This window comes from Protopterus annectens, chromosome 13.part0, assembly GCF_019279795.1.
Source record: "Protopterus annectens isolate FY-2018-M chromosome 13.part0, PAN1.0, whole genome shotgun sequence".
In the NCBI taxonomy this organism is placed as follows: Eukaryota; Metazoa; Chordata; order Ceratodontiformes; family Protopteridae; genus Protopterus; species Protopterus annectens.
The window spans coordinates 1,008,854,641-1,008,875,611 of NC_056747.1; the positions used below are offsets into that span (position 1 = coordinate 1,008,854,641).

General features: G+C 41.6%; 1 protein-coding gene across 1 annotated transcript in view; it reads right to left on the reverse strand.

Annotated features, from left to right (window-relative positions):
• The window catches only part of LOC122788080 (death-associated protein 1-like), a 614,327-nt gene that overhangs the window by 193,924 nt on the left and 399,432 nt on the right, over positions 1-20,971 (reverse strand). The window contains exon 3 of the mRNA XM_044055007.1: positions 11,172-11,214. Within this exon, the coding sequence (XP_043910942.1) occupies positions 11,172-11,214 (43 nt within the window). The remainder of the gene's footprint in view (positions 1-11,171; positions 11,215-20,971) is intronic.

A 20,971-nucleotide genomic window follows, 5' to 3' on the forward strand; every position in this document is an offset into this window, starting at 1 on the left:
TGTGGGGAAAATAGGACAATATAGCTGCTGCATTTGTTGTTTGATGGGGAGGCGAATAGGTGGCAGCAAGGCTGGCCCCAACAGCTGAAAATTTTCACCACTACACTGGGATTGAGGGACTACTCGTGAGGCAGGAGAATACATCTGCTCAACTTGTCTGCAATCACGTTGGAATTCCCTGGGATATACATTGCTATCAGAAAGTGGTTGGAAGCTATCGTCCACTGCCAAATTCTCATGGCCTCTCGACATACGGGATAGGACTTGGTTTCTCCTTGCTTGTTGATATACCAGACTACTGAGATGCTGTCTGATTGAATTGCAATCGTTCCAGAAGGAAGAACAGATTGGAATGCTTGCAACACAAACAGCATCTCTCTCAGTTCTAGAATGTTGATATGCAGGTTGGCCTCCATAATGGACCATGTGCCTTGGACTGTCTTTCCCTGAAAATGGCCCCCCCACCCTATCAGGGAAGCATCCGTGGTCACAATGGCCTTGGGTTGGGGAAGATGGAATGGGTGGCTCCAAAGTTCTGTTTCTGGCCTCATCCACCAAAGAAGGTCCTGTTTGCAACAATTGGTTATCTAAATCTGGAAGCATAGAGGGTGGTGATTTGGAAACCATTGAGATAGCAGAAGCCATTCATAGGTTGGTACTAGGCTATCAGCCCTAGGGCCTATACAAGCCCAGCCATAACAATTCCCTGGCTATTTCTTCCCACACTATTTATGTAGTTTCGCAAGAAGCACTTTCGGTATGGCAGCTGCCATGGATCCTAAAAGCTAAAGAACCTCCCTTGCTGAGGCATTGCTTTGACAGAGTATCATGCGGAGCTGGAGCCTCAATCACTGAAGTCTGTGAACTGGGAGAGACACCAGACAAGAACGGGTGTTGAAGACAGCTCCAAGGAACTCTATGGACTGGGTCGGAGCAAGGTTGGATTTCTCCCAGTTTATCATTATTCCCAAAAGTCTCACCAGGGAAAGAGTGTACTGCAGGGCTGCTACCAGAAGATGCTTGGTGGAGGCGGTAAGGAGCCAATCGTCCAAATATGGAAACACCCGGAATCCTTGCAATCTCAAGTGAGCTGTGACCACTGCCATGCACTTTGTGAACACTCTGGGGGTGTACAGAGTCAGAACGGCAGGGCATGAAATTGGTACTGATTTGCTCCTAGTCGAAGTGGAATTGACTCCTGGAGCATTTGTCCATTTTGATGTTGTAATATGCGTCCAGGAGATCTATCAAGCACATCCAATTGCCTTCCCTTAGAAAAGGGAGAATGGACTAAACCATGACCATCCGGAATTTTGTCTGGGCAACAAACTTGTTCAAATTGTTGAGATCCAGAATTGGTCTCCAGTCCCCTGTCTTTTTTGGCACCAAAAGGAATCTTGAGTAGAATCTGGATCTGCATTCGTCTGGTGGGACTATTTGGATTACTCTTTTTTGACATAGCTTGTTTATTTCTGCAGCTGCTTCTTCCCTTTGACTGGGTGGAACCTCGGGAAGTTTTTTCGGAAGCTTTGGGTAAGTGATGAGGGGAATGGTGAAGTCTCTGGTTATAATCCTCTGCACCCAACATTTGCAAGTTATTGAATGCCTGGCAGCGTGGTGCAGACAGAGAAACATCCCCCGACTGCTTCCAGAGGAAAGCAATCGGGCCGCTCTTCAGGAGCGCTGGTAAGGCTGCCCAGAGAAAGAATCCCTGGATCCCTGATTACACGGACCCCCTCTGCCTTGGTAGGGACATCTTCCAGAATTGGTACCCCCTCTACCCCTGGAGGCATCATCGCCATGTGTGGCATGGAAAGGACCCTGAGAATTTTTGTGCTGCATTTTTCCGCTCCTCTGGTTCCTGGAACAAGAACACTGTGTATTGGAAAAACATAGACCTATGGCAGACAGGGTCTTACCATCCTTCTCACACCTGGCCAGGGTGCCTTTCACCTTGGGGCCAAAAAGGGAAGATGTTTTAATTGGAGCATTCAGGAATGAAGTCTTGAAAGGGTCCGCGAAGTCACAGAGGTGCATCCAAGCATGGCATCTCATAACTATGCCTGAACCCGCCGCTCTAGCCGATCCTTCGTTTGCATGTGAGAGCAACCTCATGGACGAATTGGAGATCAATTCCTAGGTTGCGAGCTGCGAAGCAATTTTGTCTCTTACCCCATTAGACACCTGTCCTGTGAGCATTTCAGAGTTTTCGGAAACCAAGTCTCTTTGGAGCCTCATATAATGTGCCAAGTAATTCAGAGACCATATGGCAAACGTCTCTGAGGCAAAAACTCACTTCTCTAATCTGTTCACAGCCCAGGACTCTTTGTTGGGTGGATGAACAGTATGACTCTCTTTGGCGAGATCCTTTTCCGTGGCCGCCGTCATCACCATAGCATCAACTGGTAAACCTCTTGACCAATGTGGGTTTTCCTCGGGGGGGGGGGGGTAGTATCTTGTCAGGTCTCCGAGAGATCAACTCAACAGAATCAGGGTACTTCCAGGTGTGCTGCACCACAAGTTGTACCAGCTCGTCCCAAGGCAGGGTCACCCAAGAGGTAGATGGCCGGGCACAGAAAGCCTGCAGAAATACGGACTCCTTGGAAGAAGGTTTAGTGGGTTTCCATTCACCCCTCTGTTTCAACATTTCAAGGATGTCTCCAAAGGAGACATCATCAGGGGGTGACTGTGGGGTGCCTTCACCGTCATCAAAATCCATATCCTCTGTCAGAGACTCTTCAGGGGAGTCTATGTGCTTCCTCTTGCATGATCTCTAACATGGGTGCTCTTCAGAGGGAGCCTCTGAGGAGGACTCGGACAAGGGGATGCCCTGTAATGGGGTCTCCTGTGACTTTTTTGCCTGGTGTCCCGGGGTGGTGGCTTGTGTCAGCTCTAGCTCAGGAGAAAAGGAGGTGAGGGGTTCCAACGTCAGTGGAATGCTTCCAGAAGCAAGTGCCCTCTCCATAGCTCAAAAAGCAGGTCCGTCAGAAGAGGGATGGGAGCCCAGAACTGAGAAGGACAACCTCAGAACCAGGGTCACACCCCGCTCCACAGAACCCACTCCCGAGGGTGGAGCCTGAACTAGGATCGGTGCAGACAGAGGTACGGGCACCGTGGATGGAACCGCAAACACACTTGGAACCATATCCCAAGCTGAAGAGCCCACAGCCCAATCATGGAGTTGAGGGAGGCTCAGTTAAGAAGGGACCGAATGCACCATGTCAAACTTAGAAAGGCTCCTGGTGGATCTAGTGGATACTCCCAATAGGGAGTCAAGTCTTTCTATGGACTATATACTTGCCCTAGAAAAGGATCTGTTGATGGAGAGTATCAGGTCCGCGGTGTGGAATCTATCGGCACTGATGTCTCAAGTTTGGAGACAGGAAGAAGTGGTGTTGAAATTATCATTATCAGAACCGTGAAAGGACTCGGTGCCGGAAGGGCACTTGGAGCTGATAAAGAAGTTTCAGTAGTAAAGAGAATCACAGAGGTAGGCATCGAAGGCATGCACTGGGCTGAAGCAGCATTTGGTGCCGAAGTTGTAGTAACCTTTGGAAAATCAGTAGTCTGTGCCATCGACAGTATCAGAGCCGGAGCGGGTGGTGATAAAGGAACAGTCATAATCAGAGTGGAAGTGGTTGGTGCCGATGAGGCGGACTTATGCTCCAAAGACACTTTTGGTACTTTAGACTTTACAGACTTGCCCTGGTCACCCGAGGGTGAAGAGGGGACAGAGTGGGACCTTTTCTTTTCTTTAGTAGGAGGGGATGAGACCTCCGTCACAGAAAGGGTCTCTGAAAAGGGCGACTTAAGGAGGCCCTTCAGAATCAGTTTGTTTTTGTGTTCATTCAAGCGCGCTGACTAAAACTTTGGCAAATCGCACAAGGGGGTTGCACCGAAAGATAGAGCACCCTCAGACAATAAACACAGTCATCATGGGAATCACTGTTAGGCAGTTTTCCCTTACAAGAAGCACAATGCTTAAACCCCAATGTGCCTTTTTTATCAGACATCATGAGCAAATATACATATACACACAACAAGTCAGATAGGAAACTAAAGCAAAGAGTTCTTCTATATTTAGATCTATATAGATATCAAAGATAGGGTGAAAAAAGAAGAAGGGGAAATACCAACGATGGTATTTAAGAAATACCACAAAGGTAGGGAGAAAGGCCGTACCACCAATCGTACTGAAAATTACCAAAAAGGTAGAAACGGAAGGGTAAAAGGGTCTATAGATAGCTTCAAAGTTAAAGAAATATCAAAAATACCAACAAGGAATAAAAGGTAGACACAATATCCAGGAAAAAATATCAAAAGTTTACACTTAGCTGAGAGCTTGGCTTGGACGCAGCTTTACTGCTATGCGGTAAACAAGGTCTGAGGTAACAGGGAGAAGAGCACTATGGGTAAAAGGTTAGCTCAAGAGTTTTTTGGTTGGCGCGACCTTGGTATTAGGCTGACTCGGATCCGATGGTTCGGAACCGAACCCATCAGTGATGAATGGAAAGAAGATTAACAACATCAGATATTATTTTTAACATTTTGTTTCTTTTTTCTATGGACTTCCCTAGAAGAAGACTTATTAGGAGGATGCCCTTTAGACTAGGAAACAGCTCCCTTATCCCAGTTATGCCAAGAACTCCCTGGTGAAATTCTCTGACCCAAAGAATGTAGTTTCCCATGCCCAGAATGTGCACTGGATCAGCCAAAGAGGAAGTGGCTTACCTCTGGTCAATAGTGGTGGTAAGAGCAACAACATATGGCCTTGAGGAAGTGGTCTGAGGAATCATTCGCAGCCACTGTAAAATCCCCTAATAGTGGCTGGGGTACAGTGACAGCCAGTGATGAATGAAAAGGCTCCTTTTTGGATGCAGTGTGAGAAGGATTAACTTTTCTGGTATGTGTATCCACGTCCTGGTAGAGGAAGACAGCTTGAAGTCTGGTAAGTGCTACTGGAAGTGTTGGTCCTGAGGTTAATATAAATAGTGAACACAAAGACTTGTATACTAACCCCTCCAAACAATCACTAATACACTGTAAGTTGAAAAGCAGTACACTACAGTAAATCCTCCACAAAAATGGTAAAGTGTAACTGCAGGAAAAAAAGGAGACAGTTGTCATGAAGTGTCGCAAGCACTACATAACACATTCACAAAAAAATCTCCATTCCTTAGTCAACTTAAAGTAGCAAAAGCAACACATAAAATTTATTAAAACTTCCCCCTGCTAAATTAATTGCTACTGCTATTCTAAATAGCCAAATAATGATTATTTCTGTGAAAATGGAAACACAATTAATATTGCCAATTCTGTCAAAAAGAAAATAAAAATTGCTGAAAAACAGTGTGGAAGGGTTTCCTCACTGCATACTTACCTGCCAGAAAGAATGAGAAAGGCTGACTGTCAATCCTGTGAAGCTTAGAGGTACACTCTTTAGGGCAGCAACAAAGTATGGAAGTTACCTGCTCTAGGACTGCTGAGCTCCCTCCCAGGGCTCTTGCATCATTAGCCGAGTGCAGTTGCAAAGGGGAACCAGGGCTTTGTGAAGACTGGCTGGTCGTTATATCTTGGGCAGGAAACAACCCAACTAGCCAAAAGCTACTGCAGAAATGAGAACAAGGAACATCTCTCAATCTTGTAATTCTGTTTGTCAGGTGACTGAGGATTGGGTTTGTTGTTATGTATACCCATTTATGTTAAATCTGTGACAAATGCAATAACTTAGACATAGCTGGGATGACAACTGTTGCACACTGAGTACATTCAGGGAAAAGGTTTTTTTGGGAAGGGGTAATCGTTAAATTGATAGGCCTGACAGCTTCTCATAGTTATCCAACAAATCCAAGATTTACAGGAGATGTGCAACAGGATTACCCAGTCATCTGCAAACCACAATGAAATGGTCACAGGACTAGGAGAAACTCTTGATACCCCATGCATCTTTGCACTGAAATAAATGTGCCGACAGCCAGAGTGAACAGCAGAAGAGAGTGAGGGCATTCCTGATGGGTTCCTCTTTCTAAGGGAACTGGGCTGATAATCACAACAAAACTTAAGTACTTACCATAATGCTACAACCATGTTGTCTTCTTCCATCCAGCTCCACTAATGGGTATACTGGCAACGCTCAAACTTTGAACCCAAGGCTCAGGCTCTTCCCTCTTACCCATAACACCCCTTCATCCTAAAAGCTCGTCAGACCAAGTCTGTCTGCTTATAGAGAGTACTCAGCTTATGCTAAACAAGCAAAAAGTGAGCTAGAATGGAAATAAAACAGTCGAGGACTGCAAGAAAAACAAGGCTCTAGACAGCTCCAATACAGCCAATTGACAGCCCTAGATGGTGACAGTTTGGATGAGAGACAGGAAGGGAAGACTGAGATGGATGGAAGAATACAACATGACTTTTGTATATGATGTTCTCTTTTCCATCTGTCTCAACTAATGGGACAGAGGACCTGGCTACCTCGATTTTGGGAGGATTATGGAAGAATATTCCAGAGGATGATGGAGCAAACAAAGCCCTAGACCTAGACTGTAGGTCCAGTTTGTAATGGCATACAAAGGTGTTAACTGTAGTACAAGTAGCCATAGCACAGATATCAATAAGGACTCCAGAAAATAAAGCAGAAGAGGCTGCTACTGCTACAGTTGAATGTGCTTTAGGTATGGAAGGTAGTAACACTCCCCTGGCATTACAGATGAACATGATGCAGTAGGGAAACCACCTCGGCAATGTGAACTTGGAGACATTACTACCTAATTTAGGCTTAGAAAAAGAAACAAAAAAAGATGGTCAGACTTCCTGAAATCCTTAGTATGACGTACACAGAAATGTAATTGATGAGTAACGTCCAGCAAATGTAGGAGATATTTAACCTTGTTCAAGAAGTTTGGGAAAAACACAGTAAGATGAATAGCCTAATTCAAGGCAGGCTCCAATGCAACTTAAGGAAGTAAGTTAGGATTCATTTGGAGTGGCACACTATCTTAATGAAAGACCAAATATGTCAGGACAAGGCTTGCAGTTCTAAAATCCTCCTTCAAGTCTGTAGGAGTTGCAGGTTCAGGAGGGGAGGTTGGCAAGGCCTACAGTAAAATAACAATATATCAAGATAGAACAAGATCCCTTAGAAGAGGCCACAGGAAAAAGGTACCCCTCAAAAGGCCTTTGACAGTCTCAAGGATGCAACAGGTGTCTGGCCTTCACCAACATGAAAATTCAAAATAGCTGCCAATTGAATTTTAATGGTGCAGTAGCTAGCTCCTGCATGAAATATATTTGTGAGAAAATCTAGAACTGATAGCAAATGGGACGAAAAATGATCTAGACCTTTGGCTGAGGCTTAGATGGAGAATCTGTTCCACTTATGTCAATAAACCTTCCCAATGGAAGGCTTATGACTTATGAGATGACGATAAGAAAATGGATCACACTGGGTGAAAGCCTGCAACCTTTGACCATCATTGTAAGTGGAGAAAACAAGTGGTCAACTTCATGGATTTTAAATCCAGGTGAGTCTTGCCGGATGAATCAGAAATCAGATCTGAAAAAGGGACCAACACCCAGGGAGAGTACACCAGATGAGGCCACAGGAAGGGGAAACCATATCAGTCACAACCAAATGGAGGTAATAAGAATAAGCTTCACCTTGCACCAGACAGCTGTCAGAAAAAATGTGGTTATAAGAGGAGTCAGAGGATAAGAGTAAAGGAGACCCAGAGGCCAAACCTGACCAGAGCATATCTTAGGGAATGCCCCCTTGAGAAATTAGGGCAAAGTAGCTGCTGCATTTGGGGTTGGCTGGGGCTGAAAACAGGTCACAGCAAGTCTTGCCTGAGAGGCTGAAAATCATGGAAGCAACAGTCTGAGTGAGGGATCACTCAAGCAGCAAAAGAATCAATCTGCTCAGCTTGTTCACTAATACAGTGGACTTCCCCAGGACATGTGTTACACTCAGAAAGTGCCCAGAAAAAATTGCCCATTGACAGACCCTGAAGGCCTCCCAACATAAAGGGTATGAATGAGCTCCTCTTTGTTTGTTAGCGTGCCAGACCACCGATATAATGTCTGGCTGGACAGCAATCACCTCCATGGAGAGGGAGTCCTTGAAGGCCTGCAATGCTAGCAGTACTTCACTTATTATTCTTAGGAGACTGATATGAAAATTGGCCTCTGCTGAAGACCACATGCCTTGGACAGTCTTCCCATCAAAATACCTCGAAGGAAAAGCATCTGTGTTCACCATGGCTCTCAGGGGAGGGAGAGTAAAAGGATGACCAGAAAAGAATTTAAACATCACTGAATATGTTGCCTGCTGATCCCCATGAGTTTGACTGGAAAGTACACAGGATGGTGAAGGATGGACTACTGTACTGACAAAGTCCATTGTAACAGCCACATATGCAGTGAGAAGCAAGGGTGACATATGTTGTCATACAGCCTAAAGTATGTAGGATGGATCTCACCATGGGATTTTGTGAGACGAGACCAGGAAAGATTTTTGGTGCAAACTGGTTAACCTTGATTCCAGAAACCTGGCTATTTGTGAATGGATGTCCAGATGGCACCCTAGGAACTTTGCAGTACATACTAGTTACTTCTCCAGGTTGCTCATGATTCCTATTTGATTGCACGACTGAAGCAAGGAATCCCTAGTTTGGATTTGCAGATCCTTTGTGGCAGTGGTTATGAACCCTTTGTTTAGATATGGAAACACCCAGAACCCTGCAGCCTCAGATGTGCTGCTACCACTGCCATGCACTTGGTGAACACTTGTGAGGCTGCAGTCAGTCAGAAGGGTAGTGCTCTGAATTGAAAGTGACTGTCGCTCAGCTGAAAGTGGAAGAAGTTCCTGGACTGCCTTGTAGTTCTGATGTGGTAGTAGGCATCCTCAAGGTCTACTGAGCACACCCAGTCATTCCTCCCCAGAACAGGAAAAATGGACAGAATTGTGACCATTTGAAAAAAGCTGTCTGCTTCACAAACTGGTTTAACGGACTCACTTCTAGAATGTGCTCAAGGTCCCCATTTTTCTTCAGAACCAAAAAGAATCTCAAGTAGACTCTGGACCCTTGCTGGCCTGATGGGACCTCCTGGATGACTCATCTGTCTAGCAGTTTTGTGATTTCTTTACTGCTGCCTTCCTCTCTGAGGGTGGAACAATGGGATGGTTACTTTGTGAAATTTTTAGCAGGTAAAGAAAGGGAATGCCACATGAATCAAAAGTGATGGCCAGCCAGATGTGAGGGTGCAGAGATAAGAACTCCCTGACTGCCTCCAGACTACAGCAGTTCAGCAACCTTTCAGGAGTATTGGAGGAGTTTGCTCCTGAAAGGGCCTCAAAACCCTTGGTTCTGTGGGCCACCTCTTACTCTTTGCAGCATCCACTGTTTTCCCTTCCCTGCGTCCTGGTGTGTCCTGTGCAAAACCCTGAAACTTAAGGAACCATAATTACTTTCCACCCTTTTGGTTCTTGGAAGAAGATCTTTGAGGGGTGGAGAACAGGATGCCGATGGCAGACAGAATTTTGCCTTCTTGTTCACTCCTGTGAGTGTATCATTAACCTTGGGCCTAAAAAGGCTGGACCCATTGAAAGGGGATTCAAACAGGACATTTTAAAGTTCTCTGCAAAATCACAGAGACACACCCAAGCATGTCAGAGTATGGCTGCTGCTGCTACTTGCCACTCTAGATGTGCCATCCTTTGTGTTGGGCAAAAGGAGCATAGGCACATTTGTAATGGACTGGATGATTGACAGCTGTAAATCCAACATTATTCGGGACTCAGCTGTCATTGTACTCGAGATGGACTTGGAGTGCGCCTTGGTCAAGTCTCCCTAAAACCACATCAAGTGTACAAGATAATTCAGTGAGCATAAGCAAACATCGCTGATGCTTAAACTCACTTTCAAATCTGTCCACAGCCCAAGACCCCCTGTTCAGGGAGTTGGACAGAGGAATTCTCCTCAGAAAGTTCTTCCTCAGAGTTCTTTCTTAGTGGCCATTGCAACCACAATGGCATCAACTGCAAAACCCTTTTTCCACTGTGACCTATCTTGTTATTAAACCAAAATTTTGTCAGGCTTGCGGGGAATGGGCTCCACCACATCTGTCTCCTTCCTAGCCCACTGGGACAGTAGATGAGTGAGCTTGCCTACAGCAAGTGCCACACAAAAAGTAGATGGACCAGTACCAAAAGCCTCAATGAACAACACTTTTTCCTGGTTAGGGATCTAGGGAAGAGTCAGAAGTCGTGGAGGAGCATATCCTATGAGCTCTCTCAAGGCCTGATGCAGCTGGCTATCCCAAAGTGACAGAATTATCTGAAGAAGGTACTGTAGACACCAGAGAGGAGTGGGATGGATCCGAGCGAGGACGGGACACATTCTCTACAGAATGAGAGTGCCTTCTTAAATGCCTTGAAGGCTGAAGCCGAAACAAGTCCCATAGGAGTTCTTCTTGTTCCAGAAAAGAGACCCTTGCAAGACATGTTCCAGCTCAGGTCATAAGCAGAAGTTGGGGTTGAACTATTGTGCACTAAAGCACTGCGGGGAAAGGATGGATCTGACAGTCTTGGAGCTGACCCCAACCCCTGCATGCTGACACCAACCAATGAATGAAATGTACCTCAAGAAAATCCAGAATCAAAGTGTACCATAATTAATATGAAAGCAGCTTGCTGATAAAAAGTAATGAGCTCCAGGGATTTTTTTTTTCACAGAAAGCTCAGCATCAAGACCCTATAGGTTCAAAAACTGTGACTCATTTCAAGAATGCAGGGACCAGCCAAAAGGCAGTTCTTATGGGAGGGTAGGAAAATATGCTGCTAAATAAAAAGAATGTGTGTTGAATTCAGTAACTAGGGAATAAACAAAGAAGATGAGACAAATGGGCCTTAACTGCAATAACAATCTGAATTCTATATTCTGTCTGTGAAATTTAAAACTCATAAAACAAAAAAGGGGACCAAAACGTATGCCCATTTCCATCATCATACCATCAATGTGAGTTTCAGCTATAGAGAGTTAATATTTCATCAACTTAGAAAGGCCAGAGGAAACCTCTAAAATCTGAAAGTAAAGCACATGGAAAACAATGTTCTTAAATTGGAAAGAAATCACAAAGTGCAACTACAAAGGTATAGAAAGTAAATAATTTCTTACCTTTGTTATAGCGCCAGATATTATTAGTGTCTGTTTTGGTGGGCTGGCAGAAAAATAAGCATAAAAAAATAAATAAACAAAGAGATAAATACATCACAGGTTAGCATAGCTAATTCTGTAATTTTTGCAGATGAAACATTTTTTGAAAAAATCCTTTTTTTCTAAACTGACAGAAAAGGAAGGAAAGACATACAGTCTTTCTAGCCATCCACTTCTCAATATATTTAAAGGAACCCAGTATGAGTTTAGAACTTTATATGGTTCCATTAAGCCATAGAATATGATCTCAACTAAGTGCTTCAAAGTCTAGTAGTGATGTGCAACTGCTACAACATACTGCAACAGCAAATCAGATAAAAAAAAAAAAATACAAATGTACGGGCCTACAAAATCCATCACTCAACTGCACACCTAGCCCAAGGCAGATGCCCCAGACCATCTGCCTGTATCAGGCTCCTAATTCAACTTGTTCACCTACATTCATTTCTTCTGTGTAGCTCCACTGTGACAAAGACTCATTAATTCATTCATAAAGTATGTAGACAACATTGCTCTATTTTACTCAACCTCCTTCCTTGTACATCTTAAGGAACACCTGAAAATACAAAGACAACCACAAGATCATGGCCTTTCCATATACTAAAAGCAAAACAAAAGCTGTATTATTTGAATACCACCATCTTGGAAGTGAACAGAAGCTAAATCACTTGAAACCATCATCTTGGAAGTTGTTCTTCTGACAAATACAAAATTACAGCCTTAGTAACAGTAAGAGTGAAGCAGTGCATGGAAACAGTATGCAGTTTCAAACACCTGGGGTTCCAGTTGTGCTAACTGCTGACTTTTGGAAATCATGTAAAATAAATCATAAAAGCCTATCATGAAGTAGAAATACTCCAAAAAATTAAAACTTATCTTAAATCTACTGCAAAAGCTACTGTAGCTAGAGCTATACTGACCATACTATTAAGAACTCTCCAAAAATGGGCACCCACAGGTTTAAAACACTGTATAATACTGCAATTTTTAATTCTAGTTTACAGTAAAGTGCAAACTACCACAGGTCCCAGGCTCTCTGGAAGTTTCCCAACCATGCTAGCATAACTGCAGTTTAAAACTGTGCACTGCTTGCCATACAAATAAGTGTAACCAGTCTGCCAGCAAGACCTACACACATAAACTTCCAATAAACCTGATAATGTCATTGTCAGGGGATATGCTTCTTTAAAAGTCACTAATAAAGGTTGTTTAGAAGGTGAAGAATTTACTTTTATTTACTGTGCTAATTTCTGTGGGGAAAATCATCCATAAAAATGCAACATGAATTTGCTGGGAAATGGATATTTTTTGATAGCCAAAACTACAATAATGCACAGCTGGCTGAGATGCAAATTCATGAAATTATGCCAAGGAGGAAGGATATACTTCCTTTCATTCTAGCAGATCTGATGAGGACGGTGGAAGCATCTCATTAGATACAAAAGAACGTTTAAGATCCAGAAGTCAAGACTACAAAATGCTCATAGAACAACAAATGTTAAGTGTCACTGAATGGAACATTACAAGAACCTTACTGTACACCATCCATGTCTACTGCAGAGCATGAGAATTTACTGACTAAACTTAAGGCTCAATGAAAATATACTAATACCTTCTTATGAGAGATTCTAACAACCCACATACTGAATGGGTAAATTATTTGGAATCAAATAAGTACGCTCAAACAATTGAATTTGCTAGTCAAAACACACTGGGAAAGATATTATGAAATCCAGCCTCAGATACCATACTGACAAACTGGGATCTTTCTGTTTTCCACCCATGGTTATACTTACTGTAACTAAAGGATCATGATGCAATTGTGTTTAAAATAAAGGTAAGTTCAGACATAAATCAACATTCCTAGACATTACCAGTAACAACTAGAAAGCAATAAATCATAGACTTGTGAAAACAGCCTGGAATACTGTCTTAAGTCACCAAATAAGCCAGGATACTATCAATGGGTCCTAATACATTATTCATTTCTGCATTTATGGATACAGACTGACATATCATTCAACCTCATAGTGTTAAAAGTCATAGCACCAGACTTTAAAATCACAGGAGGGTACAAAAAGAGGAACACTTTCCTATTTTTGAGAATACAGTGACTTTGGGTATTTGATCCCATGTAGTTCATTGCAAGAAATCTTTGTAAAGGTAATGCTCTATTAATAATAATGCAAGTACCATTAATGTCTAACTTTCTGAAGAAAGTCAGTAAATCTCAGAGGAGCCAATACAATGAAATCCACAGTCGAAGACACAGTGAAAGAAGGAAACCAAACGGCAATAGCGTACAACTCCTTTAATTTCCGCTTTCGTCATAAGACTTCCTCAGAATGCAAAAAAACTTCACAAATGACACCCTTAAATACTAGTAATAATTACATACAAATATATCTAATTAATTTTAAAAAATTAATTAATAAAAACACACCAAATACTAACTTAATAAAACACCAAGATCATTTTAGAGAACAATTTCTTTTTGCATGGAGACATTTACTATAGGCAAAGAAAGGGAGTGGCTATGGGGTCCCCTGCAGCACCAGCTTTTGCCAATTTAGTTATGGCTGGGTGGGAGTTTGAGGTAATGCCCATTTTGAAACAGAAATTTGACATTAAGTTGTATTGTCGTTTTATTGATGATCTGTTTTTTATGATTGAAGGTGATATTAACACTGTTGATTCTTTGATATCAGAAATCAATTCATCTTCCGATTATTTAAAGTTCACCAAAGGATGTTCTGGATTACAGATTAATTTTTTGGATGTCTTTTTGTATTGGGACATATCTGAGTTAAGGTTCCACAGTAAGATTTATCGTAAGGAGACTTTTACTAATGGATACTTACATCTTCTTAGTAACCATCCCAAGCATGTTGTAAAAAATATTCCCCGAGGTCAGTTCATTAGAGCCAGTCGGATGACTTCAAAATTTAGTGATTTGATCAATGAATTTGAAATTATTGTTTCCCTATTTAGCAAAAGAGGTTATTGTATTAATGAGCTGAACATTATTATGGAAGAAATTTTGAGTACACGTTCCATTTCATTTAGAGCATTGTTGGATCACCCGTCTATGATTGTCTTGACTGACAATAGGTCAGAACTAAGTTATGACAAGAATAAGAATATTTTGTGCTCATTAGATATGAGTTCTGATGGGGGACAGATTAGACAAATTGTAACCAACAATTGGAAAATTATTAGTGGCAATAGAGATGTTCAAAAAATTTTAGGTGACCATCCATCTTTTGTTTTTAGGAAGCAGAATAATTTGAAGAAAATTTTGGAACTTCAAAACTACACCCCCACTAATTCATGCACTAACAAAACAGGAATGCATCGCTGCCATTTTTGCAACATGTGTAGATTCATTTCCGAGGGTCCCTATATTAAAGTTGAGACTTTTGACAGAACGATCAAGGTTGTTGGTTATGCTGATTGCAACTCCACAGGAGTAGTTTACATTGCCTTATGTTCAGGATGTTCAGCTTTTTATGTCGGTATGACAACCAGATGTCTTAAAACCAGAATTAGGGAACATCTCTATAGTATTAAAACCAGGGATGAGAACAATGCCCTTTTTAAACATTCAGAGGTTTGTTCATCCGTTTTTAAGAAATTTTTATTTTCCGTTTTAGAAACTGTACGTCCTGATTTAAGAGGAGGGGATTATAAAAATTACCTGGAACAGCGTGAAACAATTTGGCAGATCAGATTAAATTCAGATAAATTTCCAGGTCTTAATGATGCCATAAATATCAAATGTTTTTTAAAGTATAGGAAGTTGCACATTAATAAAGAAAACAATATTGGTGTTTTATTAAGTTAGTATTTGGTGTGTTTTTATTAATTAATTTTTTTAAATTAATTAGATATATTTGTATGTAATTATTACTAGTATTTAAGGGTGTCATTTGTGAAGTTTTTTTGCATTCTGAGGAAGTCTTATGACGAAAGCGGAAATTAAAGGAGTTGTTTCCTTCTTTCACTGTGTCTTCGACTGTGGATTTCATTGTATTGGTTTTTCGTTGTTTATTTGGTTTTTTGAAACCTCAGAGGAGCACAACTAAATAATATGGTAAAAATTGGCAGATGAGAAACATGCACAGTGGGTAAAACAGATTTTACTGGATTTAAAGAGGTACTAACCAAATTATAAAAACAAATCTAGATTAAAATTAAAATTAGTACAGAAACTACTTAAATACAGGTACTACTTACTTACTTATCAAATCTTCCAGATCTAACTTCAAATTTAGCTAGACTAACTACAAATTTAGCTTCATCTCAAATCCTGAACAAGTTATTCTTTAATTGATGATGTGTCTTTTGACTTTTCCCAGTTAGGGGTCGCCACAGCGGAACTCCGGTCCGCTAATGATTGGCAGTAGATTTTTAAGTGCCGAGTTGCCAGCCCTGACGCACAACCTTCAATGAAGGTACACCCATTCATGCATGTCTCCACACAGAAGACGCTCTAGCTGAGAATTGAACAGGACAACGTCATACTGTGAGGGGACAACGCTACTGCAGCACCACCACCACAGATAATGATCTCAGATACCCACTTTATTCAATTCTGGGTCACAGAACCTGCAGACTGTCCCTGCACTCAATGGCAGAAAGGTAGAGAAACTAATCTTGTTTAAGAAAATAACCCATGAAAGGTTACATGTGTGTTTGTATGTATGTATGTATGTGTGTATATATATATATATATATATATATATATATATATATATATATATATTAGTGTGTGTGTGTATGTGTGTGTGTGTATATATATATATATATATATATATATATATATATATATATATATATATATTATACACACATACCTATATATGTATACACACACACACACACACACTACAGGCAACTTAGAGTATCACTAATTTTTTGGGTAGTGGAAGGAAAGCAGAGAAACCAGCAAAAACATGCATGGACACAGAATGAGCATATAGACCCTAAACAGAAGGCATCCTAGCTAAGAAATTACCTGGAGAACCAAATGCTGCGAAGCAGCAACACTAACCATCACACCAGCGTGCCACCCATGTTATTAGCAAACAATTCAGTGATACCCAAGTGCAGGGTAACAAAATATACTTGCACTAATTTTTCTTTATTCTTTTTTTCCCTACTTCTTTGTCATCCATCAGATACCCATCTATTAACCAATGTCTGGAAGAGGGCCATTATCCAGGTAGCCATCAGGGTTTTTACAAAAACTGTAACTCCTCATTACCTAGCATCACTCTGACTTCTCTGATAATGACAGCCATTGGATGTATGCACCCTTCCAAACATGCACTTATCATGGTTACTGCCGGCATGTACTGCTTGGTGTATGGTTGTTCTCACCCCTTTGAGATGTCTTTTAGCAACTTCCAGCCTCCACTGGGTGTCAGCATGTGTGTGCTGCCTCCTTTCCCCCAGGATGGTTGAACTGATTTCAGTTGCTCACTTGCATTCTCTCCAGCTGGCTGCTCCAGGGCTCACGTTATGAGTTAATCCCAAGTTTTAGGACTAAAACCATCTGTGCCACTGAATTGGCATGGTCACAGAAATATTCTAAGAAAACTTTACAGTAATCAAATGCAAAAATCAGAGTGCTAGAGACAAAAGGGGAAGACATTCTTCATATAAACAAAAGGCATATACTTACCATAATGACAGATCTGGATGAGCAGATCCATCTCTTGTAAAAACAGAACTAATGATGGTAGGTGTGAGGATGGCTTGCCATGTAAAAGTTTCCTAGATTACTTTATCTATTTATTTATTTAACATTTGTTTACTGTGAATGTCCAATTGGGACAGAGCCCATTTTCAAAGGAGGCCCGGGGAGAAACACTCCAGACACATGTCTTTGGAATGTGGGAGGAAACCGAAGCACCCAGAGGAAACCCACGCAAACACAGGGAGGACATGCAGACTCTGTACAGAAGGCATGCCAGCAGAGAATCAAACCAGAGAACCTCTTGCTGTGAAGTGACAATGCTAACTGCTGCACCACTGTGCTGCCCAATTTGGTAACTTCCTTTCCAGTCCTGTAACCCTCTAGACCAACTATGAAGAAAAGAGGAGCAATGTGGAAAGGTATGTTATGGAGGCATGACCTGCTCTTCCATACTGATCTCTTTGCTGTGTATATAACTTCCAAATCTGTAACAGCAAGACAAAGACCCAAGCTAACCCTTTTTGGTGCTCTTCCATTTCAAACATACCATTTATTACAATGGTTCTAAAGGAAAACCGTGCCTTGGATAACACATCCAGCTTACAGTGTTTTGAGATAAGTCTCATGGACGCCCAAACTACTGCTGCAAAGATATCACCCAAGACTGAAGTGTGAGAAAAGGACAAAATCATCAACCATTTTAGTAGAATGACCCTTTGGTGCCAGTGGACTAGATTTATTATATATGTTTTAACAAAAATAAATGTAGTCTACAAGACATTTTGCCAGTATTACTTTACACACTTTAGGTCCAAGATTTCTGTTCAAAGTTGAAATAAAGTTATGATCCCTTGTGGACAGATCTACACTTATCAATATACAAGACCTCAATTGTTGGTTTACAAGCATACAAAGAATAAGGTGTTCACCATGACTGGAACACAACGGTAGAAAAACATGAAGATATTTATCATGGTTGAGAGTGGACCCATCCACCTGCCATTATTGAAAATTAGACAAGACAGATCTGTTGAAAAAGACTGCAACACAGACATTCTTCTAGCAAAGGTAATGGCCACAAGGGAAAAAAAAGTTTTCTAGGAAAGGAATTTCAAAACAACTGAAACTTCAGATTCAAAAGGAGGAAGAGCCAGCTTCTTCAACATAAAGGACTCCCCCAAGAAAAACAATCTTTCAGTGGCAGACTTGAAGGAAATGTACATTTAAGAAAAGCCTTTATATATATTAAAAAAACAAAGATAAAAAATAATTTCCCTGCTGAAAATATTAATATGTTAGCTATAAAGACTTTTAACAGATGCATGACGCAGTCCACAGTCAAATATGTGTTTTTTTTTTGTTTTGTTTTTTTTTATTAAAACAGATGAGATGGAGAAGTGAATGTATTCAGGATTCTGGCTATGGGACACATACAGAAGTGCAACTGCTTGCTCTTACAGTAAGAGCTATTTTTTGGGGAAGAAATGATTACCTGATCTTCCCTATATGGAAATGAAAGATTAATATCAACTAATGAAAGAGGAAATATTAATGCAGGTAGATATGAAATGTGATGGTCTGGATGGGGGTCTGTCTGAGTAGGGTTCAGAGTGGAGGTGCTGAATGAACTTTGCACTTGTGTTGCTTTGTTTTCTGAATGAATCTCCACATCAAAGGAAAAGGGGAAAAGTGTAAAGTCATCTAGGTGGCTATTCCTGGACCACAGTATCCCTAGGAATCTCCCAGATGGAAAGATTAGAGAATAGAATCTGCTGCACTTCATAATGGTGGGAAAGGCAACAAGATTACAACAGGATTTAGGCCAACAAGGGAAAAGAATCTGCACTACCAAGGCACCGATGGACAATTCATGAGGCATCAGCAAAAAGAGGCTAAAACTGCCTACAAGCATAACTGGTTTCTCATGGAATATGTGTGGCTGTTAGAATAAGACTGGATGACAAAGTCCATTCCCAAATCTTCAAACTTCTTGACAGAGGAGTTAGCAGTGGATTGCCTCCTGCCTGTTGGTGTGCCATGCCACTGCCACACTGACAGACTGGATGTCTATCTTATCCTTGGAAAGAGAGTCTTGAAATGCTTGGAGGATTATAAGAACTACCCACTTTTTCCCCATGTTGATGTACTGTCCTCAAAAGGGAGTTCAGACACCTTGCGAAGTTTGGCTTTTATAATGACCCCCACCAAGAACGTGTCCCTAGTGACTGCCACCAGAAGAGGCAGAGTTTGGAATGGACTGGCCTGTATGAGTCTAGGCAGATGCATCCATCACTAGAGATGCATTTTGCAAGTGCTCAATATCCCGATATGGTGAAACACTGGATCCAATAACTGTGACCACTGAACTCATAGCATACATTAATAAACTCTTGTGAGGTACCTAACAGTTGGTACCACAGGAGTAACTGGTATCATCATATTCAGAATTCTGAGGCAGAAATTAATAGAATGTAAGAGAAACTTCAAGAGGATGGAAACCTTTTCTGGAGAGGCAGAACTACATCAAAAGAAATATAGATTTTATATATTGAGACGTTCAGGCTGCCATTGATGAATGTGAGCAGCTGGGATGGTTTCCATGTGAGATGTCACAAGGTCCACCATTACACCTAGGCACTGAAACATTTAAAGTACCGACTCTCAAATCAGAATCAAGTTTGGTTAAGAAGACGAAGCAGCAGAAGTTAGCTGTCCCAGAAAGAGAACATTTTTGGCTCCTTGTAGCTCATGGCCTGCTAATGCAACATATAGGCATTTGGAGAACACCTTGGAGGATGCAGCAAGGCCAGAAGGAAAAGCATTGAATTGGAAGTGACTAACTCCTACTCAGAAATGAAGAGCAGGGAGGATACCTCTTGGACTCTTTGGCTACTTTGATGTGGAAGTCACTGTCCTGGTCTAAAAAGCACATTCCACCAACTTTGGATAACTACAAAAAGATTGCCTGCACCATGTCCATTTGAAAGATTTCTTTGGGGTTGAAACTGTTCAGGCCAGAATGGTCCTGGATCCCTTTGTTTTCTTTGGAACCGAAAGAATTATGACAAATCTCATGATCCTTTCTGGTCTGGTGGTATCTCCTGCCATGACTCTTTTCATTAAAAGCCTGCTGGACTTTCTTCTTGCTCTTATTTTTGATGTGTTGAGAAACTATGTAAGGGTAATGACTAAAGAAATAAAAGAGCATGGAAAGGGACTAAAATACCCTCTTGATAACACATTATTTCTTTACTTGTCCTTTAAGGCTGTTAGCCTTGCAGGAAGGTGAATGAATAGATGCCTCATAATTGATTCCAGAGTGGGCAGTCAGGCAAAGCCTCAGGTATGCTGCTTAAAACCACCAAAAAGTAGAACACAGCCCCCATGCCATGAAGGGGTTCCTCCAGTACTGTTTTTTCTTTTTTGCTGCTATCTATGTCTGAACCACATGTGACACTTGCTCTTTTGTGTACTTGACAATGGGCAACACAGAGACTGGAACTTAACACCAACAGCAGAGTGCCATTTCATGACTCCCTTTTGCAGAGTAGGATAGCCATCCACTCTGTCAATGTGGCAGTGGCACGGCACATCAACAGACACATGGCTCATCAACAGAAAGGTCAACTCACTTCCCCTCCCTTTTTCTATCTTCTCTAAAAGTACCTTCACTAATGGACCAGGGAGACATGAGTCCTAAAAATGGGAAATATCTAAAGGTCATCTGGGTGTCCTCAGCTAAATCAATGTGCCCGAGACAGGTATATCACTGCATCACAACGCTAGACCCACAGGTCTGGTCAAACGTTCGGCCAGGGCCAGCCTTAGACCAAATGGACCTATTTGGCCCAAAAGGGCCTTACTCCTACAGGGGGTCCTGCACTAGGTTAGTTCAGGTCATTATGCCTTATGAGGGCACAAGACTTAACTTAGACACACTACAGCAAAGTACAAGGCATTTTCTACTTGTAGCCTTGCTTCCACATTAGCTATAAAGTCTCATTAGTGGAAAAAAGTATATCTCCTGTCATGTACTGCACTAGTTAGTAGTCTAGTATTA